Genomic DNA, 24,738 nt, shown 5'->3' with positions numbered 1-24,738 from the left:
CTGCTCTGTCACCTTTTCAGTGCTGGCAGCTGCCTGGAGCAAGCATGAATCATTAAAGGGCATGGCTCTGTAGGGGCAGAACTGTGCCTTGGGTCTGCTGCCATGCTAGATCCTGGGCATTCATTTTGGTAGTTAAGTACATGATATAACTATAACTCTGCACAAGAGTTTTGTTACTTATCTCTAAGGTAACTTTTATTTCTTTCCCTGAGTGTTACAGTAACACAGATTTCAAAAGTTACAGAGGGCATTCTTTAAAGCATCATTACATCATTAAAAATTGAACAAACCACAGTGACAAAACACAAAGATGATAACACTTGTACTAACCTTGAAATCAAAGTTACTATATTGTCATTGAATCAATGACTTTATTACCTACCTAGCATTTTGGGCTTGATTTCTGTTTGTTTCAGGGAAGAACTGTATTGTGGGTGGGCTTTCTGTAGTTGTGGAAATGGTGGAGTTGCCCATCATGTGAGCATTGTCAGTTTGTATGGCCTATTCCAGAGTAATTTAAAGGAAAAGTTAGAATGTGCCAGGGACACACAAGCTTCAGGAATCCATGACTGAACAGTAAGTGCGAGCTGTTTTCTACCTGGTGTTCTTATTGAGTTTGCTTCCTTTACGTTTTGAGGTGACCTTCACAAAGTGGGTTTGGTACTACTGTATTTGGTTTCACTTTTGGCATTTTTGCAATTTTGAATTACAGGAGCATGCATTGAGAAAAGGAATAGCACTATACAGTAGTTACGATGTACACTGATGTGTTCCTTTATTATTTATTTCTTTATTTATTTTTATGTATTATGTTACCCACTTGGTTAGTTGTTCTCACAAGTCCCATCTTTTCCTCTGTGTGTGAGATAAAATTACCTTCAATTATAACCTTACCTATTAGTGGTAACAGCTCATATTTCAAAAGTTTCATTCACACAGAATTACATGTTAAGCCTTGTTTAGGGGAAGAGTAAAGAAAACTTTTTTTTTTTTTTTTTTTTTTTGTCTTTTTCTCTTTTATCGGTACCAGGGATCAAACTCACGACCACGCACTTGCAAGGCAGGCGCTTATGCCGCTGAGCTAAAGCCCCAGCCCCAAGTAAAGAAAACTTTTAAAAAATTTCTTTTGGTTTCATTTTCTTTAGGTTGGGAAAGTACATCAGTATGTATATGTACCCCATAGCTGTTGGAAAGCGCCCTGTCATCTAAATAGTGTTAATGTGTTTAGGAGAGGGAGGGGAACAAAGGTGGGCAGAAGGAAGAAGGAAAAGAATTGATGGAAGAGGAAAGAGAGGAGGAGGAGAAAGAAAAGAAAAGGCCTTGGAGATTTTAGAGAAAACTGTCTTTTTAAATTATGTAAGAAAAAAGACATGAAAGGGCTCTCTCTTTCCCTATCAAAAAAAGTTGATGCTTTCTCAATGATCAAAACAAGTGTGGGAACAAAAAATATGAGAAACAGTTTATGAGAAATCAAGGGTTGAGCTTTCTTTCTGGCCGTGTCAATTTTTCTTCCCTAAAGTGCGAAGTAAATTCCTCATAGGAGTGCTCGGGAGCAGGGATGGAAGTCTTTCTCCTCCTGGACACTTACTTGAGTCAGCAGTGGTTAAATGTGATTACCTTTGGATTCTTTGAGAGAAACGAGTGGGTGGTTTCTCAGTGCAGTTTCAATGTCGTTAATGCAAATAAATTCTAGAGTTGGTATTAATCGGCCCACTTACAGGTGCCTTTAATGAGGGAACTGGTTGTTACACAGGTTACTCCTTCACACTTTGAGAGTTTGTCGTTACCTGTAAAAGTTCATTGGTATGGAAATCCTACCATCCCTATACCTTGTTTCCCTACTTGCCATTTGGTGAAATGCTCCTTTTTAAAAATGAAATTTTGCTTAGTAGTTTTCTGTGGGTAAAATTTGTTCAGCTACTTTTAAAACTGTTGTTGATATAACTTAGTAATTAAAAAAATGACTTAGAATCCAAATTTTGACACTCTTTGATCTGAGAGATCTGTCTGGGAGATACCTTTAAGTCTCCACCCCTAATTAGTTTTACTCCTCAGATTTTAATACCTGACAGGTAAGGAAGGGAATCCTATTTAGCCAGTATGATTCAGGGTGAGCCAGGAAACACCTCCCACGTATGCTTTTTGCTTTGCATCATTGCTTTAGAAAAAATACTCAGAGATTGGAGTGGGGAGCTCCTGGGATTTTGGATAGCAAAAGAGTAGTGAAAGAAATGATGAAGTAGGTCATATTAAATAATCAGTGCAGAAGTCAAACAACAGATTTTTTCTTGTCAGTCTGTATTCTCATTTCTTTGCTGGTAGTGGATAAATTGTACAGAACTATTTCGGAACTTGAATTTAGTTAATTTAATAATGTGACTTGAGAAATAGCATTTCTGAAAATAACTGTTTAATGATAAATTGATCTTAATTAGTTATAAAAGCAAAAATATTTTAAAGACTATTTCCTGTTTCCCTAGGAGAACAAGGAAGAGAATATGAAGGTGGTAGTCTGATTTGCTTTTACGCAGTTAATGACAACTACTCTGGAATGATTTTTAGCTCTAGCTGTTGTCAGAGTAGAGTCACCGAATTAGAGTACTTTGGTGACCATAACATCTTCATCATGCTTCTGTTGTTTATCTTTTGACACCTAGATTTTTTGAAGACATTTTCTGATAATGCATGTGTGTAGCTTACATTTTGAATGCCAAAGACTTTAGTATAGATTAAAAAAAAAAACCAGAAAACTGGTACTCTCTAAAAACAACTGTTACGTTTCTGGGTTTGATAATCTTTCAGTACATAGTTACAAAACAAAGTGAAAATTGAACGCTGACTGTGTTCCCAGGACTGTGCTGCAAATTGAGGATAGAAAAATTACAAGGGCTTACTCACTTTCTAAGGTGATGCTCAAAGTCTAGTACCAGAGTAAATGCATGCTCTTAGTGTGTTACCTGCTGTGTTAGAGTGGCCAGATTGCTCTCAGTTCACTTCACCCATGCACCCATGTGTTTAACATGTTTACTTGTGTCCTCTGAGAAGCAGTGGTAAACTAAACCTTTAATAGGTTTTATCCCCACTCATGAAAGTAACCCAAACACAGGTATCCTTGTCACTTTTGTTCATATCCCTAGTGTCTAGAACAGTGTCGGACACATACATGGTAGATGCTCAGTAAGTATTAGAAGAAACAAACAAATGCTGCAAGCCTGAGGTCAGGTTTTCCTTTCCCTGTGAAGGGAAGTCTTTAGCTGAATTATGAAGCTAAGGGTTGCCTGAGAGAAAAATAGTGCACCATCCTTTGTCAACAGGAAAATTTAAACACAGGCACCAAGACGTTGAGTACACTGAGGCTTAATATGAAATTCATATTTTTTTTAAGTTTTTTAAGACACAACTGAAATAAAAGTATCCTGTATTTGTAAACTTTGGAGAAGTTATACTGAGACCACCAAGCATGTCTTTCTGTGGCATATATTTTTTTTTAAATAGACATGCTTGCTAGGAATTTTTAAAGTTCAGTATTACATTGATAGTACTTTATAACTTAAATTGCTGTGTTTTACTGGCAGTTACGAATTAATCCTCAGTGGTGGATAATTTAGAAGTTTTTAAGTGGGAGAGATCACTTTTTTTCGAAAAAGGAATTTAGCCCCAAATGTTTTGAAGGACTTCGAATGCATGCTTTCTCCTTAGAATATCAAGACGCTTTTTAGAAGTGTGGTAGCTGGTGGTATCCTAAATTACCTTATTACCTTACAGTGTCTCATGCAAGTGTTCAGAGTTCAGTGATTTTAAACATATACCAAAGTTTAGAGCTTTTCTTGTATTTTATAAAGCTGGATTTATGTATTAATTTTTCATTATGCACTTCTTTGAATATGCACTTCATTTCCAGGGTGAAATGAAGCACTTTGGATTTCAGTTGATACTATTTCATATGACATTACTTATTTTTGAATAAATTGAAGACCTTAGAGAAAATTTGAAATGCTTCATAATTTAAAATTTCCAACTTATTATTATTATTATTATTATTATTATTTTTGTCATGTGTTTGTAGCACTGAGGATTGAACTGAGGACAGTCACACTAAGCTATAACCCTCAACCCTAACCCACCCCCGTGAGTTTTGTTTCGTTTTTGAGATAGGGTCTTAATAAGTTGCTCAAATTGGGCTTGAATTTGAGATCCAACCAGAGCACAGGAATTCCATCCATCTCACTCAGCCAGCTCCAGTTCAGGCTTTTATTTAAAATAAGCCAAGCTTCTAAACCAGAATGACACAAGAAAAGCAGACCTATCATCACTCCCTTGTGCTGAGTTGATTGTTTAAGTTGCACAATCTTACATTGCTTGAATACAGTCTTTTGCAAAAATTTTGTATTTCTGTGAAGATTTCTTCAGTGTTTCTTTTTTTTTCAATTTTTAATTAATTATTCGTACTTATTGGCGGCAAGTAATGATTGGATTCCTTATGTGGAGTTGATACCTGTACAGAATAACTCCTTTTTCAGCTCCTCCTGCTCCTTGCTCTGTCTCTTTGTTCTCCTGTTCATCCTGTCTCCTGTTATCTTTTATTTTGCTCTTTATTTATATTTTGATTTTCTCATACCAAAGAAACCATATGACATTTAAATCTGCTTTATTTCACTGAACAGTGTGGTCTCAAGGTGCATCCATTTTCCAGCAAATGACCCGAGTTTATCCTGTTTATTCTAAAATTGGTCCATATTTTGGTTAGCGTGCTTGTGCTGGAAAATGGCAGTTGTTTTTTGTTTATTTTCTTCATTCTTAGCATGAAAACAAGGTCATGGAGTCAACATTTTTATTCTCCACATGTCATAGTTTAGGCTCCCATAACATAGACACATTAACATAATTATGTTAATGAGCACAAAAATATTTGATGTTATAGGGTTTATTGAAATTTTTTTTTCTGAGTAGAACTTAACCAACAGAGTGACCTTAAATAATTTTTCTAGCAGATTACCTTTGAATATAAAGATGTACTTTATATCTCCAATTTTTTAAAATTTGGGCTTAGCTGACTCTGAATATGTAGAGATAAATGAAACAACTATTAGTGGCTTAATGTGTCGTTAAGATGGACTTCTAACATGCATTTCCATTGTAGGAGGAAATTTCATTAGCATGTATTAATAGGACTAATTGTGAAATTTCATATGCCAGCACTAGTAAGCCTATGGCCCCAGTTAATGTTTCAGTAGAGCTTGGAGTCACAGCCTCAGTCCCACAGAGGTCTCGGTGATCAAAGGCATGGTGCTTACTGGGGCCCGCAGATGGCATGGGCAGCATTCATGACAGGGTTTAGTTCAAAGCAATTAAGAAAAACAGTCTGAGAAAAGTTGAACTTTTTATCTTACAGCCTAATCAGAATATTTGTAATAGGGAAATCTGATTTTTACAGAAATGTATAAAGAACAGACTTAGTGGAGATGATAGTAGAAAAACAAAGCTGTTTATTGCCAGAGCACCATACTATCTTGCAAGAATGCTTATAAATGACGTGAAATCCAGGCATGGGACCCCAGCTCCGGTACTCCAAGTTCCAGTCTAGTAGCAGCGCATCTGCGTATTAGGAGTCAGCCCCTGCATGCGAATGGTTTGAGTCCCAGCTCACTGCACCTGTTGCCGAGAGGTGTTCATTCCAATCACACGGTCATTCCTGAAGCACGGCGTTATTGCTTGACATTTTACAGCTTGCGAGGGTGGGGTCACGGGGACAGAAATGGAGCAAAACAGTTCATTTTACTCTAAGCAGCGCTGTTTGGCAGTATTCACATTTGCACAGCACAAAGCTGCAGTATTGACTTTTTGCTCGCAGAGCCTCCCACCTCTTCTTTCTTCGATTGTTTGGGTCACAAGATGGATTGGATTACACTTTGCTTGTTGGGATGCTTTACTTTTTTCTTTGTTGAAATGAAAATACATCATAGAATAAGTGATAGAATTTTCAGCGCAGCTAAAAAGGTAAGAAGTATGAAATAAAAGTGACCTTTATTTTAAGAATGTGGAGAGAGACTCCATGACCTCCGGGGTCTGGCATTCTCTCTGCCCGACACGTGGTGTGGGGGCATACATGTTGCTGAGGTTTGGGGTGGAGCCTATGGGGCATTACTGATGCACAGGTAGCCCATTGGAATTCATTTTGTGCAACAAGGAAATTGCTTAGGGGCGGGGAAGATGACCTCAAGATAGAGCCTCTTGGTTCCACCTCCCAGCCTTCCACTGCTGCAGCTTCCCATCCAGGGCAAAAAATCCTTTCAATAAGTATCATAGTAAGTGCAGTGAAAGGCTTTAATTTAGATACTGCTTTACTGTGATTGTGTTGACTGAGCCGCTGCACAGGTTTCTTTATGATCAGACACTCAGTTGCCTTTCCTGCTCCTCCTCTTCCAAGCCTGTCAGCACCCAATCCACCCTACCCCGTGTTCTCCATGACAGGGATCCCCAAACGTGCTGCTCTTGTCACCCTTAAATAACATTTCAGACCATGAACCCAGAAGCCAAATTGCTGGGTTTCAAGTCCTAATTTTATTCTACTGGACATGTGACCATGGAAAATGCAAAAGCTTTTCTCCTCTGTAAGGTGGTGATACTAGTAGTACCTATGTGTTTGATGGTTCTGATAATTTTTAGTCAGGAAATTTTTGTAAAGTTCTTGAACTTTCGACAGTAGTGGAATAAAAAGTATAAAATTGGATGGTGATGTCAGCAACAGCCATTTGGGACTCTGGAAATTAAACAAAGCTAAACAACCAGTGGGGAGCAGTTATTTATGAAAATCTGTTAGAATTTCTGTCATATTAAGCAGTGGAAGTTCAAAATCTGCTGAGGGTTGAGGGCCAAACCCATACCCAATAGTGTGGCCAACAAGGCTGCCAACATTTAGTTATGGTTCCATTTGGGAAGACTGGGCGGTCAGCCTGAAACTCATCAGGCGAGTCATGGAAATGAAACAGTGACAGATTCTCTATGCTTCCTTAAAGCTACCCATGTACAAAGACACGAAGGGACATGGCAGAAAGTAATAGGCAGATTGAAAAGTGGGTGAACATTGCATAGTCTTCCTAACACACAGTGAGCTTAGCAGAGTAGAGGCCTCATGATGAGCTCATCGTTATGGGCATCCCGTGCCCAGTCATGGGCTGACCACTGAACTACACAGACAGTAATGAGCTCTGGCTACTCAGGCTAAACAGTAAAAACAAAGTAAAACAAAGCCACGAGCAGAGACCTAAGTAGTTGCACTCTGTAGGGAAGACAAATTTTTTTCTGTAGAGTCAGCCAAGACACTATTTATCACAGTAAAAAATCCAAATCCAGAGTTGCTAAGAGTTATTATTTAAAATGTTCTCTTTTCAGCAACTGCAAACATTTTATGAGATGCACAGAGAAACAGGAAAAATGGTCCAGACTCTGGAGAAAAAGTATTCAATAAAAATTGCTTCTGCTGTGGGCCCAGATGATAGATTTAGCAGACAAACATTTGAAAGCAGCTATTACAAAAGTGTTCATAGATTAAAGTAAAACTATATTAGAGAATTAAGGGGAAATATGATGACAGTGACTTAACAAATATGTAATCTCAATAGAGAAATAAAAACTATTTTTAAAAGACCTTAGAGAAATTCTTGGCACTTCTTAGTTATTACATCAGTACAGTGTAAATAAGTAAGGTTTTCTTCTGCAAATACACGTAGCCCTGCTTCATCAAAATGCAGATTCTGATTCAGTGGGTCTGGAATTCAGCCCGCAGATCTGTCACCTTTAAAACTTTACCAGGTGACTCTGATGGAGTCAGGATTGGTGATCAATGATGCAGACTTAACAAATGAGTTTTTAACAGTACGTTCTTTAAAGTAGCCCATTTTAAAGACTTTAGAATTGCTACGTACAAAAGAAGAAAGTTTAAAAATGACTTTATCTATTTAGAGTTTTTTTTTTTTTTTTGTGACTCACCATGGTAGGTTACTAATGTGCTATAAATAAAGGAGTAAATAAATGTTAGAAATAAGATTCTTGTCTAATTTTGAATTTACTTTGAAAATGCTGAGTTAGGCTTTACAACCCTTTTTAAAATGTGGTACCCAAGTTTGAACCCATGCTGTGCAAACACATCAGCATTGAACTACATCCTGTTTCTCCTGCTTCCCTTTAAGTTTTATTTTGAGAGAAGGTCTTGCTAAGCTGCTCAAGCTGGCCTCAAACTTGGGATTCTGCTGGCTCAGCCCCCTGACTAGCAGGATGAAGAGGTTAAACCATTCCCCTTAGGTTTTCAGAGAAACAATGTGAAGTATCCAAAGAAGGCATAGCTATGTACATTTTTTTTTTTTTTTTTGGTGGTACCGGGGATTGAACTCACGACCTCATACTTGCCAGGCCTCACACTTGCCAGGCAGGCGCTTATACAGCTGAGCTAAATCCCCAGCCTGCTATGTACATTTTTCCTAAAAATTTATGTAAACTTTTCCTTTCCGTAACTGGCCCACATTTGTTTCCCTCATCCACTAAGACTTTTAAATAATTAATCCAGAAAGATCTGAGTAAACAGCCCTACACCAGCAACGAGTTATTGTAATGTTATCTGTTATATACTATTTAATTTTATTTCTTTTTTCATATTTTTTTCCTGGCTATAAACACAGTAGTTTAGATTAAGGAAAATTCACAAATATGTAGCTTAGCTAGCTGTCTTGTGAAAAACACTAATGAACCCCAGTGACACATAAAAAACTACAAATAGAATTTGAAATTTTTTGTTGTTCTTGGATGTTGGCACGTAATTTTGGTTTATTATAAGTCATTTCTGTCTTTTTAAAAAATGACCATTTTAATTTTCACTACCAAAGGAAATAGATATCACAGAGGAAAGCACTTTGCAGTTTATATTATGTTAAACAGATACTGCCTGTTTAATGTAACAATTTGGTTCCATATCCTTTATTGGAATATGCATTATGTACTACTTGTGGTATTGGTATTGTGACTAACACCTCAGCCTCACAACCTAACAGGGTAGATGTATACAGCAAATGGATATGAACAGTAACATGTTGGTATAATAAGCATGTTAGTAAAGATATATGAAGCTCAGTGTGCCAGTAAGAGCAAGAATTTTGAAAAAACCATTTATGATTAAAACAACAGTCATTGTAACAGTCGGTAAACAATACACATCATTAGAAATCTGAGGTGCTTTTCAGTGAAAGCACATGTACCAAGATCTCTTTTTTGCCACTAGATTTTTATTAAGTCTACTAAAATATTTTGAGCTTCACTTTCCTTACTTTACTATTTTTGGATGTCCATGACTTAGGCTTTAAAAATTCTCTCTGTGCATTATTAAAACAGCAAGACACTCAACTTTGTAGCTTTCAAAAACAGAGTAAAATTCAAAGTATAACCCTCCAAGTTAATAATCACAAAAATTAGAAGATTTAGTTTAAAAATCAGACAGGTTCATAAGCATGATTTTGATATAATGATAGTAATTGTAAATTATTGCTCCAAACCAGTCTTTTCAATAGGATGTTCTAATATTACTAACATTTTAAATAATATAATTTATTCTGTTTTCTTATAGAACAATTAGAAATGATCTGTCAATAGGTTGTGCTCTATAATTTCCATATCGTTATTGCCACAAGTACAATTCAACTTCTGAAGCCATACAATATGTTCCATTAGAACAAATAATAATAAACTGAGTTACTTATATAGTACAGAATCAAGATAGGAGAATGCATGTAAGAATCTGTGTTTTATATATTTAAATGTATAATTATAGATTTTGTGTGTATAAAACTAAACAAAGCCCCGTTTGAGGAGATGTCTTTGTTAGTTTGGCTTCTTTACTGTTAGTTGTGACATTTGCTTTAGTACCATAGATTTTCTTAGTACAAATCTGCTAAGGCTAATGCTTGCCATGATTCTCTGAGGATGCCTGTTTCAAATCACGTTTTCCCTTTTCTCTCAGTTCGGTTACATCTGTTTTCAGTAGAGTAGACGGCTCACTCAGTTTTAAAGTTACTAATATTTTAAATCATGCCATTGTGTGACCTAATAAATTCTGGAATTTCATTTATATCTTAGAAAGTAGATGCCTTTCTATCCAGATGACTGTATTGCATTGAATTAGTGACAGGAGTTGTATGATGAGAATGCAGAGCAAGGCTTTTGAATTACCTTGACCTAGATACAACCCAGGTTAAATTGGAAGTTTATAGCTTGTTAAGTGTTCTTTGACTTCTGAGTGTCAGCATTTCTATAAACAATGCATATGATGCAGAGTAATTAAAACAATAGAAATAAAAATAGAGCATACTTTTTGTAATAGGCATTCGGTGGACAGTGACAATCCAAAGAACCTGAATTAAAGCATTCAGGCAGTGTTTGCGAACATCACATAACATAGGCACCTGTCATACAGACTTGTTTGCTATGCTTGGCTTTCTTCTGTGTTTTAACCTTTTGTCCTGTACCTCAGTGCGTCACGAGACTCCCGGGTGAAAGCTGTGATTAAAACTTCACATTCTAGTCTTTTATTCCATCCAAGAGTCTTTTCTCTGTCACATATACACAGTGCTTATCTCCAATCTGCTGTGTGCCATATATAAATTCATCTAGCAGTTAATACCTTTGTGTACATTATTTCCTTTTGGAACTATATAGGTATTAAAGGTGATGTCACCACGTTTCATGTGCATGTTTAGATCACACAATGAAAGGATAGAGAAATTTTGTTCCTTTTAGATCTTTTTAACTTGTTGGACTGGACTGAGTTACACTGAAGTATAGTAATGCTGTGTTCTTTAAACATCTATCTGCTAAATCTTTTTGATGATGCCAATTTTAGTGTATAAGTTGAAAAAGTGTTGTATAAGCACTTCACTATCAGAAGTATTTTATTTGGGGAAAAAATTTCCAGTATTTTTAGACTAATGGTGGGTCAGCAATGATATGTGTATGTTAAATGAACAAGTAGGGCTAGTATATAACAGAGCTTTTCTTCTATTGCATGAATAAAAATTGTTCTTGATGAGGATTTATATTCAATATTTGTAATAAAATATGTCATTACTTATGAAGGTGATGAAAATGTTAGGCATACTCCAAAAGAACCATTTGTGTTTATACTAGGCTATATAGAAAATGTTTGATAGTATAATGTCAAAAGATACTATAAAAATGAGTCCAAATAAAGATACATAGAAAAAATAAATTTCTGATATAGGCAAGAATAAATACCTGTATATTTGACACTTTGACTCTAAACACGAATCATATTAACAAAGCTTCATTAAAACAATTTGTTACACATGAGTTAAAGTTTAGTTTTCTTTCTTTCCACTTTAAGGTTTCAGCCGAGCAGCTTTGCCGTTTGGGTTAGTCAGACGAGAATTATCCTGTGAAGGTTATTCTATTGATCTGCGATGTCCGGGCAGTGACGTAATCATGATTGAGAGCGCAAACTATGGTCGGACAGATGACAAGATTTGTGATGCTGACCCATTTCAGATGGAGAATACAGACTGCTACCTCCCAGATGCCTTCAAAATTATGACACAAAGGTAAATACTTACGTGTTCAACCCATGTTACCGGATTCAGATGTGCAAATTTACCCTGATTGCAGAGTGCACAGAGCTGCCCGTATCTCAGTCTGTAAATCAAACTACATTAGATTTTTACCCACTGCTGTTGGTTTCTAGTTGATGTTATACTTCTACAACATTCAAATCTACACATTTTAATTTAGACAGAGATTTGTCATACGTACCTTTTCAACTTACATATTGAAAAATAAAGAAGAACAGTTCAAATGTAAGCTTGGTTTTTGAGGCTTCAAAATTGAAATATTTTCTGTAGTAAGATGTCTATGCCTGGAGTCTTCCTTAATAATTGCTTGTGGCTTTTTTCTTTGAATGAACATCAGTTTTTAGAGCAGTTTTAGGTTCACAGGTAAGCCTAACTATTGCCACATAAGTACATGGTCCCCCTTACCGGTGTCTTACACCACAGTGGTTCATTGGTTTCAGTCAGTTGTGCCTACAGCGACTTGTCCTTGCTCCCCAAAGCTCACAATTTAGATTAGAGTTCACACTCGGTGTATATTCTGTGTGTTTTGACAAATGCGTAATGATTATATGCCTACCATTATAATACGATTATGTAATATGATTTCACTGCCCTAAAAATTCTCTGCTTCGTCTCTTCTTTCCCTTCATCCTCTGGGACCCTTGACGACTACCCCTTCTTGTGTCACCTCCTGAGTTGTGCACTTCATCAGATGTGCAATAGTTAGAATCACATGCCTTTTCAGATTGGATTCTTCTAACTTGGTGATACACATTTGTAAATGAATAAAAAACTCAAAACCATTTCATAACAATAATAGGAGAATAACAATGGTTAATCTTCCAAGTACAAAACATAGACCAGAAAGATCTTCACAAAAGAGACAGATAATGACACAAAACTGTGTTTTCACCACACAAAGGTAAACTAGTGACATAAATGGAACAATGAGCTTATTTTTGAAACAGTGTAGTAGATATTTTGGGAAATATTTGAACTTTTCTACTTGCTATTTCTCTCTCTTCTGTTTTGTATTTAAGTTTTCAATGTGTCTTTTCTTAGCTCATTTCTTTTTAGCACAGAAAAATATTCCATTGACTAGATGTTACCACAGTTCATCCAGTCACATACTGAAGGATCTTTTGATTGCTTTAAATTTAGACTTTTATGAATAAAGCATCTATAGATATATACATGCAAATTTTCTGTGGTCATAAGTTTTCAACTCATTGGGGTAAAGAGTACAATAAAAGTATGTGTAGTTTTATAAGAAACTTTCAGACTGTCTTCATAAGTGACTACTGTTTTGCATTCCTACCAGTGCAGGCATTTGATGTTGACTGTGTTTGGGTTTTAGCCATTTAATAGGTGTGTAGTGATATCTCATTGTTTTAGTCCATAATTTCATAGTAGGAGCATTTTTATGTGCTTATTACCCTGGTATGTCTTCTTTGGTGAATTACCTATCTAATGTTTTTCTGTTGTTTAGTTAAGAATTCATTGTGTATTTTGGAGAACAGTCCTTTTTATCAGTTGTATCTTTTATAGATATTTTCATCCAGTTTCTAGCTTATCTTCTCATGCTTTTGATAGTAACAATAAACCAGAATAAAACAACAAGTTCAAACTAAGAAAACACACAACTGGGAGTAAAGTCCCTTGTTTTTCTAAGAAACTATAGAACAGTACTATTTCAATAGATTAAGTAACTTCTGGTTATCATTCCTAGCAGATAAAACATAGCCATGAGAGTGCTGTAGTACTAGAAGGCTAGTAGAGAGTGTCGTCAGCATACATACTTGTTAGGGCAGGATAGAAACCACATTTCTGAATAGTGAGTGGAGATGTCTGCCATCTTCGAACAGTATACAGATAGTTAAACAGATTCTAGTAAGGTTCTACTCTTTCCAATTCAAACCATCACTTCTCTTGCTCTTTGATCTTTTACATTATACAAAATGCGTTTAAAGATAAGACTAAAGTCAAATTTTCTTTTGTTTAAAATTTACAATTGAATAGAATTTATCATCCACAATTAAAAGACTAAACTTCAGGGCAATATAAAATATGACATCATCAAGTTTCTTAAGACACTGTAGTTTTTATTAAAATGTTGTTAATTGGGCTTTAGCTACTTAGCAAGATTATGATTCAGTAAGGTTGAGAGTTATGAATATTGAGTATATATATATATATATATATATATATATATATATAGTCTATATGACTATAGACTATATATTTTTTTTCAGATGTGGTAGAGTATCTGAACTTCTTAATTGAGATGTAAGCTATGATGGTTTTTATCTATTTTCTTTCTGCACTGAGCCCCTATTCATTAATTATAGAAAATAATTCAGCTGAAAAGAAAAGAAGAAAAATATCTCCATGTTCTAAGAGTGTGTTCATCATATTTGTTTTAGCATATTTTTATTGACAGTTATGGCTACTTTTTTAATGCCAATTCTGATAAGATCATTAATATTCTTTTTAGGAAACAAGACTATCACCTTACTTTAGAAAGATCTACATTAGATTTTGCTTTTATCATCTTATTGACATTATTATAAAATTAAGCCAAAATGTCATTTGCAATCAATAATACTCACATAGTGCTTCCATTTTTTTAAAAAAAATTACTTTGAGGAGAATAAAACCTCGCAAATAAAACAGAATAAAGCCAATTCAAACAAAACAGTGTAAGTGATACAGGACTTCAAGATAATAGCAGATCAACAGTGGCCACAATAATGCTTCTTGCCATCCCCCAAACAGCTGCCCATAACCTCAGACATAGTAAAAAATCAAACAAAACAGAATCGAACAGAACCAATAAAAATAAAACGTTGAATGCAATACCGAACTTCAAAACAAGACAGTAGTAAATCCAAAATGGCAAAAATATGGACCACTTCACAAATTTGCCTGTCATCCTTGCTCAGGGGCCATGCTAATCTTCTTGGTATCATGCTAATCTTTAGCATATGAGCTGCCAAAGTGAGCACAGTGCTTCCATTTTTTTTAATGAGTAGTATAAGTTTGAAATTCTGGCCTGTAAAACAAGTAACTTTTTAGAGTTTAACTTTCCTGACTAAAATAGATTCTAAAAGTAGAGCTTCTCTCATCTGAAAATCCAAAATCAGATACACTTCAGAATTTTAAACTTGCTGGGATATAGCTCAGCAGCATAGCACCTGCCTAGCAGTCATGTGGTCATGGGTTCGATTCTCGGTACAGGAGAAAAAAAAAAAGAATCTTAAACTTTTTGAATGCCAACATGAAGCCACAAAAATGTAAAACTTTACTATCTCTAAGTTTGTGTGATAGGTTGCAGTCAAAGCTCAAATCGACAGACATACTGTGTAAAATGATGTTCAGGTTATATACATATAGGATATATTTGAAATTTAAGTGAATTTTATGTTTAGGTTTGTCTTATCCCCATTGTGTCTCCCTGAATATATGCATATATTCTCCAAAAACCTTAAGATCTGAAACATTTCTAATGTCAGGCATTTCATATGATGGATATTAAGCCTGTCCGTTTTGCACAGGGTATTTCAAAATCTGGGAACTGCCTATCCTTCAGAGACAGACACACACCCTGGGTAGTAGTTGACCATTAATCCCATTGTTAACGTGCTAATTTACCTTTCAAGTATAGTGACACAAGTTAGGTTTCTAGAAGCAGGCTAGAGTGAAATAGAAGAAAAGAATTATTATGTGTGATTACCTCTTTTTACTAGACTGACTAGCAAAAGACAGTGCGAATTAACACAGAGAAGGTCTAGCATAGCTGGGTTTAAAGAATGATACATTTTAAGTAATCTTTTCCAAGTTACATATTCAAAAACACAGCAATAGTTAATGAGATGTCTTATACTACTACATATGAATATCATTTCTTATTATAGGAAACAACAGGATAAAGTATCATTTATTTTGTAAATATGGGGCTGCATTTCTTGATATTACTGTACTTAATTTTTTTAATAGTAATAGGGATTAAATGTAGCCATTTATCATGCTAGGCAAGTACTTTGCCATGAATCTACATTGCCAAGTGTTTTTATAATTTTGAGACAGGGTCTTGCTAAACTGCACAGGTTGGCCTAAAACTTGTGAAACTCCTGTCTCAGCCACTGGAGGATATAGCATTACATGCTTGCTCCACTATACCTGGCTGATACTACTATATTTTTTTAAAAAAAGATCTAAAACTTAGGGGCATTCGAACTCTGTAAAAACCTTTATTTGTTCTTTTTGCCCTTATTATCAAAATCTCCAGTTATATGGTGTATAGATACAAATAAAGGATAATTCTAACACTAACAGCAGAAAATCCATTTTAAGTGGTATTACACTGGTGACCTATAATTATTCAATCAGCAAAATGACGGTTTAAACATGAACACTTGACTGAAAAGGAAGACAAGGTTGAAATGATTTTAAAATTAGTTTCATAGTTGTAATTGACAAGTGCCCTATACACATGTCAGACTAAAAACCTTAAGGAATTCTGTCATATTTGACTAGTTTAGAATTTCTAATAACTGTATGAAAAACAAAGTAGGCATATTTTTGAAACTAAATTATTATGAATAATTACTGAGTATATAGAATGACTTGACTCTTTTAATTTTACAGTGCTAAACCCCTAACAACTTAGCAAGTATTTCCATTTATAACCCCCCAAATCTGATATTTGGTGATGGAATAGAATTATGTTTATTTAATGTAAAAAATTTTCTCTTTAGAAAGGTCCAATAAAAATATTGTAATTTTTCCATATAAGTGATGACACAGACACAGAAATTTTAGTACCATTGCAGTATGTTTGCTTTGTATTTCAAACGTTTTCATCTTTCTTCTCCAGTTACCACTTCTAGTAGCTAAGAATCAAGCAAATAAATGCACTTGTAATTCAAACCTTGATCATAAAGTTATTAGTATTCATTTCTCATTTTGTTGTCATTTAAAAATGTGAAACTAAGGTTTGTTAGTAATAGATCAAAATGCTTGGGACCACAAATGTTTCCGATTTTGGAATATTCACACAAATTTTACTGGTTGAGCATCCCTAATCCAGAAACCTAAAATCTGAAGTGCTTCATCTATTTTAAATTTCAACTATCTCCTATCAAACAGCTTTTGGAATTTTTCATATTAAGGATACTTAACATGTATGTTTGTCCTCTAAGTGTTCTGAGTGGCTCATCCTAAAAAGCCCAAATAGGAATTCTGTCTTAAAATTGTTTATATTTTATACATTATGAAATAGTCACCATTAAAAATATTATTTTTAGTACTCTTTGAAGATAATTGTTGTGAGACACAATATAAAAATACAACACTTTGGATTCATTAACAAAAATGTTTCTGCTATTACTTTTAAGTATCTGATTTGATTTGACTAATACGTAAATTAAAATTTTGCTAACAGTATCTATGATTTACAATACTTGATTACAGTCTAGTGTTTTGAACTGATGTGCTAAATCATACCTGAAGTTTTTTCTCAACCTCTCTTTGTTTATGTTCTTCTCTCTTTACTTAGAATCTGTTCAATGTCATTAAGGCAGTTTGCTGCCTTTGTTAATTTGGGCATTGTAATATGTTTTTAATGTTCTAGCACTTTTGCCTAGAGATCTGAAAGTACATGTGTGTAAATATTTACAAATTTATATTTCAATACTGAGTATAAAGCTAATGTGCATGGATAGGTCATCTTTTACAACGTAGTTGATGCTGTCCTATGCATATTAGCATACCTTCATACAGACAGAGAAGAGAGTAGTACTACACACTTCAGCCCTTTCCTGTGTTTGGAAGGTATATTTTGTGTATTCCACTGAAACATACTCTATTTTGGTATCGAAATTGCCCAGTGAAAGATTGTCATGTCCTACACTCAAGGAACTGTCCTGATATCCTCAGTTCTTTTAGTTAGTCAAAAATGTTATTTGTATAGATAGCAACTGACTGGAATAGAATAACGTAACTGTGTTGTTTGTTATTAAACAAAATTCAGTGTATATTTGTTTGCTACGGTGTCCAATTCAGCCCCTTTAAGGTTGTTTCAATACAGAGTGTCATGTTTACAGATTCGGTGGCACCTCAGTCCACAAAATTCATTTGTTCCCTGGTTCTGAAAAAGATGGCCACATTCATGTTTGTCACTTGATATCTCTAGAGTTTATTAAAAAAAAACATTGCCAAATGCTTAGGTCCCACTGTATTTCAGAAGTCAGAGGTTTACACAAGTTTGGCGTCTGTACGAGTGGCCAAAGGTGAACATATAGATGGAAGAGGTTGGAAGTTGATAGTTTCAGGGGAATAGATGACATTACCCGGAGACTGTGTAGTTTGAGTACGCAGAAGCCCTAGGCAACCCCTGTCATTTGAGGGACAGAGGTAAGGTTGCTGTCAAGGAAGCTGCAGCAGGCATAGAAGGCTAATGTCTTTTAAACTAGTAGTAAACTATAAAGCAATGCTGTTTTTCTTGGTGATGTTGAAGATTTCTATTCCATTTTAAAAACTCATATAAGAATTCTTAGAATTTTCAAGATAGCACAATTTAAGGGTAGAAGTCAAGAAAACTGGTAATCAACCTTGTATAGACTAGCAAAAATTGGGCAGTAACCTGGCTACATGAAACTAAAAAGTGAATATTATTAGTTCATGATTTATAAAATCAGGGTGTCATTAAGGAGTATTTATCATAAAGCAGCAATGGCAAACTCGTGGCATACATGCTACAGTGGGCATACAGAGCTGTTGGGCATGACCAAGCAGCTAGCAGCTGACCATCGGCAACAGGTGGGTTTTTGTTTGTTTGTTTGTTTGTTTGTTTTTAAAAATTAACCTCAGGTTTAGTTTCAATGTTGGCACTTTGCAATAAATAAGTGGATTTGAGTTAGCAGTTTGGGCACTCAGTCTGTAAAAGGTTTGCCATCTCTGTCATAAAGGAAAGAGGAAATCCCCACTTCTAGAAGCCAGGTGAAGTTACTGTTTTAAACCAAGGGACACAAAGGTTTGGGAGATGTGTAGGTACCACGTAAAATCTCTTCCTTTTCCATACCCTGTTTATCACTTTTCTACCATTAACTTTCCCCTGTCTAAATCTATCAGTGTCCTATCCTATTGTTTGTAAGTATAATAATGACACTGTATTTAACATTTCTAACCCAAGAACAATTCATGTGGTGACATTTTCTTGCATCCCTGAGGATTTGAAGGGATGTGTTACTATATATGTATGTGCCAGCATGGCTTTGTCAGTTTTTACAAGGCAGAGGACTGCGCACCCTGAAACAAGCAGTGTGGTCTTTTCCCTCTGCCACACTACCTTCTTGTTCCTGGTGCCAGCAGGGCACATAGCTGAGGACCGCGTGGAGGATTGGGTGGTGGACCAAGGGATCTATTTCAAGAGTCATTCAACACTGGGGCTGTTGGAGCTGCAGAAGAACATGGCTCATCTTATTGTAATCCCCTCTGATTACTCTTGGGAAATTAACAGTTATTGCACATGGCATACTTTCTTTTGCTGCTGCCTGTATGAGCACCTAGTTTATTTAAAAATATCCCTGGGAATGAATAGCAGAATGATTAACCTTTTTTATATCATGAACCTTTGAAAACGGCTGAATTATTTGACCTCAGAGGCCCAAAACTCAAATTCTCTATACCTTGAATGATTAATATTTTTTTAAGAACTTTGTAAAAATTCTTAAATAACTTTGAATTTATGTGATTGGTGTTTTGTCTAATTGAGTTACTTTCCAAATATACTAATAGACGTTCATGATGCATACATTACTTAAAGGAGATACTTAAATACGTACACACAATTTTATTCTAAGAAGAGGTGAATATCAAAGCTTCTCAGAATTCATCCAAGAAAATGCATTAAAATGCAGTCACAGTTCTGTCGGTGTTCTCTGGCAGACTTCATGATTATAGATTTCGCTTTGTGCTTTCCCTGACATACAAGCTGCTCAACTTTTATATTGATCATTCATTCTTTCTAAAGAAGCTTTGTGTCCAAGTCAGAGCTTTATGACTTTTTATTTTTAAATGTAGTAAGCACACATATAATGATACCTCCTTACAGATAACACTATATAGTTGTTACTTTTTAAAAATGGCCTTCCAATTTCTTCCTCATTATAACATTTATCAAGGGTGAAAAATTAGCTCTATCTGCCTTTTAGTCTAAATTGATGTTTCATAATATTTTGGGAGTTAGTATTTTATATTCTTCCATTACTATAAATGCTTCCTAGTTGGCAATATTCTTCTCTTGCCTTTAATTAGTACATATATTCATTCCCATAGGATCTAAGCCAGCTATTTCTGAGAAACTCCATTCTTACCCTGCTGTTGTTTATCCCGAGTGCTTTTTATCTATCTGTGGTGTCAGGTTTATCAACCATTTGTCCATTAGGATGAAATACGTATGGGGAAAAATAAATAACTCAAACCTACTAACCCTTCATCTCTATGCAATTTCCTTAGGTTATTTTCTCTTACTTGCTGGATTTCCACTAATTCTCTCACTCTCGGCTGAGTTATTTCAAAACAAGTAACTGGAATTACAACCCACATGTCTTTGGCCAAGGATTTGAGAGGTTACTAGTATAGATTCTTGAACCTTAGTACAGTAATAAATAACCATTTAAACCTCTAATTGGTATATCTAATTGGACACATACTTTGCCTGTCACTTATTGATGGGCATTTAAACCAAAGTACTCATTATAGGAAAGAGAGGTTATTGGCAGGATAAAAAAAAATGAAAACATATTAAACATTCACATTTAGTATAAAAGAAAGACTAATTATAAAATGGCTTAGAAGATAAATGATCTAAATATCCCTTAGGACCTTGCTCATCAAATGAATGTAAAAGATACAATGTCACTTTGCAGATTCTCACTTACACAGTGCTCTGTTTTGCCTTTTTAAATGAAAATTAGTTAAATAATTCTTTTACTAATAATGAGGGTGGAAAGTGGACATGTGACTGCTTGTTTTCACTAGTATTGTCCAATAATGTATGGGTTTTACTTTTATAGTACGTCTGTGGGCTCAGGAAGACACTGTTGTACGTCTGTGGGCTCAGGAAGACACTGTTATCTTCTCAGTGACACAATACTAGCGTGCAGCATAACGTAAAGATTACTTGGTGAAATACAGAAGCTTGAATCAGATTTTAAACTCTAATTTTTTTTTCTGTTTTTGCAGGCAGACTGAAGGAAAGTTAGTTTTTTAAAGCAAAGCTTTATCTCATATTGGTTCTCGTCTCTGGGCTTCAGCTTGTATTTTTTGAAAGTAGAGACGTGAGGATATAGAGTCAAAAGTCAGTAGTAGCAAGCATGGATATGTCATTTGATCTATAAATTTTAATATAATCACATTGGTCTGTTTTTAGTGCTTTATAGCATGTATGTTGTTGTATACTTTGTAGTTTTTTACTTATCCAGAATGTGCTTTGCTATACACAAAAATATTAGTTTGTATTTAAGTGTATAAATTTAAACAAGTCAGTTGCCAGAACTTCTCTGGGTAATTTGTATTGCAGTTACAGTAGTGCCTCTGCTGCACTAGTGCATTAGATATGTGGCTAATAAGATGTTTTGAATTTAAATAAATGTGTTATGAAACTTTGTGGCCAGTGAGGTTTATGGTGGCGTTTTAAGTGTGCACGCATTCCCATACACATGAAACACAGGATCTGCTTGCAGAAGACACTTTTCTAATACCAGTTTGAGTAACTATCTTGTGTTTTAGTGTTAGTATGTATTTCTGATGCTGTGTACTAATAGTATAAAAATTTAGCTTTTAAGCATCTATTTTAAAAATTACACTTTGAACAGAAAAACAGACAAACTTTAACCATGTTGCAGATAATAGCTGTGGCATTTATTTTAGAATTGCAAGACAAGACATAGTGAGTAATTTAGCTTTGGATTTGGCTTTTTCTTTTGTTCACACTATTCCTCGCCCCGAGAATACCTTCAACACCAGTGTAACAGAAATGTAATATGATGCAACAATCAGTTGAAGAAAAAGAACATCAACAAGAGAACAAATTATAAGTAAGATTTCACTTAAAATTACTTTTAGTATGCTGTACAATTTTATTTTTATTAACAGGAAAATAATATAGTGTACAAAGAATTTTAAGAATAATTTTATTGTGTAAAATATGCTATTTTTAATATGTTGTATTTAATGAAAAATAAGCATGAATTTAGGTAAAATTGACAAATTTTCATTCTAATTATCCTTGTACATTTAATGAGATTTCCAAGTAAATAAAACATACATCTATTATTTAGACGCAAAAAAAGTTTGTCGCTGATTTATCCCAAATCCTTACTCTTTTCTTACTAGCAATTTGGGAGCAAGATAGGAATGGTGATTCAGGGTCATTTATAGCATATTCTGTTGGCTGATTTTATTAAATAAGGGGAAAAAAACATTTACTATTAATTTAAAAAACAGTTAAATTGTCAGCTGTTATGGCTTTATTTTCTCTTTATCATGCACTGCAATTCTAAGCATACAGACCATAGTAACAGCATAGCAACAACAAAAAGCAACAGTGTTGACACTGTACTTTGTGCATTGTATAAATTGTGAGCATTTAGGTTTCTGATGGCTTTTTACTAATACAGATCTGTCTTTTGGGTTATAGTCATCTTTTCTTCTTGTTTTGCCATGTTCTTTTCTTAAATATGTTGAACAACTTAAATTTTTCATTGCTTTTTGTTACCCCACATTTAGTTTTGACCTAGTGTCTTTTGCAGACATTTCTAGGAAAAATCTCATTATGAGAAAATACAAAGAATGGTTCTGTAGTCTTTTAGTGTTTATTTCTTTTTCATGTGAATCAATCAAGGATATTGTATGACTAATCTCTTTCAGTATTCTTCTAGTGTTTTTTCACATGACATCTGGATGTAAGAAAATGTGATTTTCAATCTTAGTTAAACACACTACCCTTGACCGTAGAGTGTCTGAAGTAAGAGTTGCTTTATGTATGTGGCTTGAAATTACTCTTGGGTCTTAACTGCTTTTATTTGAATTCACCTGCAGTCTTTGAAAATACGGGGGCTGTCTGTAAGGTAGAATCCTGAGCCATGCATGCAGCCTATGGATCTTAAGACATCAAAGCCATTCCTTGCATTGGCCTCTTTGGAGGCACTGAAATGTGTTTTGTGTGCAGTTTTCAATACAAAATTTAGAAACAGTCTTTAAAGCTTTTGATTTCATTCTCCTGACCTTCCTCTTACTCTTCTCATTTATGGTGGCTTAAGAGCAGCAAGAGCATTTGGAGATTGTATTAGTGGACATTTAGCTTTTTTATAAAATTCAGTCTGAGCTTATTGAGATATTTTCCATGGTTCCAAGACCTATGTATAGTTGAATGATTGCTAGTCCTCTGGTGAAGAAGTACCTTTAGAAATAGCCCCATTGTTCATTGAATTTCCTTACTGGTTGTAACATAATGTACAAAAAACAAGATGTCATCCTGCAATTTAAGCATGTCTTAGGACACCAGAGATAGGTGGGAAGTGGAAGAGAAGTAATGTTTATAATGGATCAAGCCACAAGCTATTCTATGAAAAATTCTTTGTCATTAAATGTGTAAGATACTAAGAGATCATTTAGTTCTTGTAGCCAACTAAATTTTCACCTATGAATACTTGGCGGAATACATAGAGCAAGCATTAAGTATAGTACTTGAAATTGTAAATGTTTACATCGCCTCTTCCTTTGGTGAGTACAATAGAAAATAGCATTTATCGGAATTCCAGGGTTTGTAGGGCCCACGTTGAAGCATTGCAACAAGCAAGAGCACATATAGCTATGTAGGTACATATTTTATAATAAAAGACAGATGTCAATCAGCAATCCCAGAAACATTGCAGTATTGTAGAAAGCAGCACTATAAAATCGTTCTATGAGAAGACAGCCGTGCAACACACAGCATAAAAGAAAGATAAAACACAGAAGTTATTGGAAAGGAGTTCTAACCAGCTAATTAAAATGTTAATTTAGTTATCTGGATTTAGGTGGTTGTGGTTGTTGTTGGGGTGTTTGTTTGTTTGTGGGAATACCAGGGGTCAAATTCAGGACCTTGCACTTACCAGGCACTGCTTAAGCCATTGAGCTAAATCCCTAGCTCTGTCCTTGGGTTTTAAAGTTTTACATGTGTTTCCCCCCACCCCCACCCCCTTCAAAAAATAGGTACCTACTTTGTGCTTGATTTTTCTATTTGCAATTTTTGGTTTCTTAAAGAAAACTCTCAAACCAGAACCCACATCTCCTTTTCTAAAAAAATTCATTTATAAATGATGCTTTTGAAAAGCTGGAGTCATTTTTACTAGACATTGCTTTGTTGATGTGTGTATTTTAGGACACTTCATTGTGTCTTTTTGAGATCTTTTTATTTCAAAGATTTAGGAATCCTAAGAAAATAATAAAATATTATAAAAATTAACAATTAAATTTGAAGTGCAGCAGTCACGTAGGTAAATAGCAAAACATTTATTTTAAAAATTGTGCTAAAATAACTCATTTTTATAGTTTATATAAATAAATGCCTAGTATAAAGTCTTCCTATTATAATGTGAAATTTGTAAAACAATTTTAAATTAAATCAACCTGTCTTTTACACTGTACCTTTCTCCTTGTCTCCCTGTTTTTGGAAGTTCCCTTCACTTCCAAGTCCACTTTATATAAGTAGCTTTATGTGGGAAAAACTATTACTTAAGATACTTTCCTTTACCAAGATCAATAATTGAAAGATAACTTTATAAATCAAAGGTTTGTTTTCTTATTCCTTTGAATTCTTATGGCAAGAACAATGCTGTACAGTAAGAGATGAGAGAATAATTTTCCCAGGACATTTTGTTATTTGATAGTTTTGTCCCATACATTAAATTATATTAATATTCTAGTCCTAAGATGTTCTCATGATTAATTTTTGGAATTCTACACATGTAACTTAAAGGAATGTTTGTAAGTAACTTTTGCAACCAGATTGTGGGTTGTTATGTGGATGAAATGCTTATAAAGTGTGTTCGAGAAGTGGGATAGTTGATGATCATAACAAATAGTA

The 24,738-nt window shown here is 34.7% G+C and overlaps 1 protein-coding gene and 1 non-coding gene across 40 annotated transcripts in view; one reads left to right on the top strand and one right to left on the bottom strand.

Moving 5' to 3' along the window:
* The window catches only part of Adgrl2 (adhesion G protein-coupled receptor L2), a 612,767-nt gene that overhangs the window by 520,338 nt on the left and 67,691 nt on the right, over window positions 1–24,738 (top strand). For all 39 annotated transcript variants that reach the window (XM_063257703.1, XM_063257708.1, XM_063257705.1 and 36 more), the window contains one exon: window positions 11,387–11,600. In XM_063257703.1, coding sequence (XP_063113773.1) covers window positions 11,387–11,600 — 214 coding nt within the window. The remainder of the gene's footprint in view (window positions 1–11,386; window positions 11,601–24,738) is intronic.
* On the bottom strand, window positions 14,504–14,611 carry LOC111754392 (U6 spliceosomal RNA). The gene has a single exon (XR_002789084.1). It is a non-coding gene; the product is annotated as a U6 spliceosomal RNA (small nuclear RNA).

Source organism: Cavia porcellus, unplaced genomic scaffold (genome assembly GCF_034190915.1).
Source record: "Cavia porcellus strain 051 isolate PalLab524CR breed Dunkin Hartley unplaced genomic scaffold, mCavPor4.1 scaffold_1, whole genome shotgun sequence".
NCBI classification, from domain to species: domain Eukaryota; kingdom Metazoa; phylum Chordata; class Mammalia; order Rodentia; family Caviidae; genus Cavia; species Cavia porcellus.
This window is presented reverse-complemented; position numbering and strand designations above follow the sequence as displayed.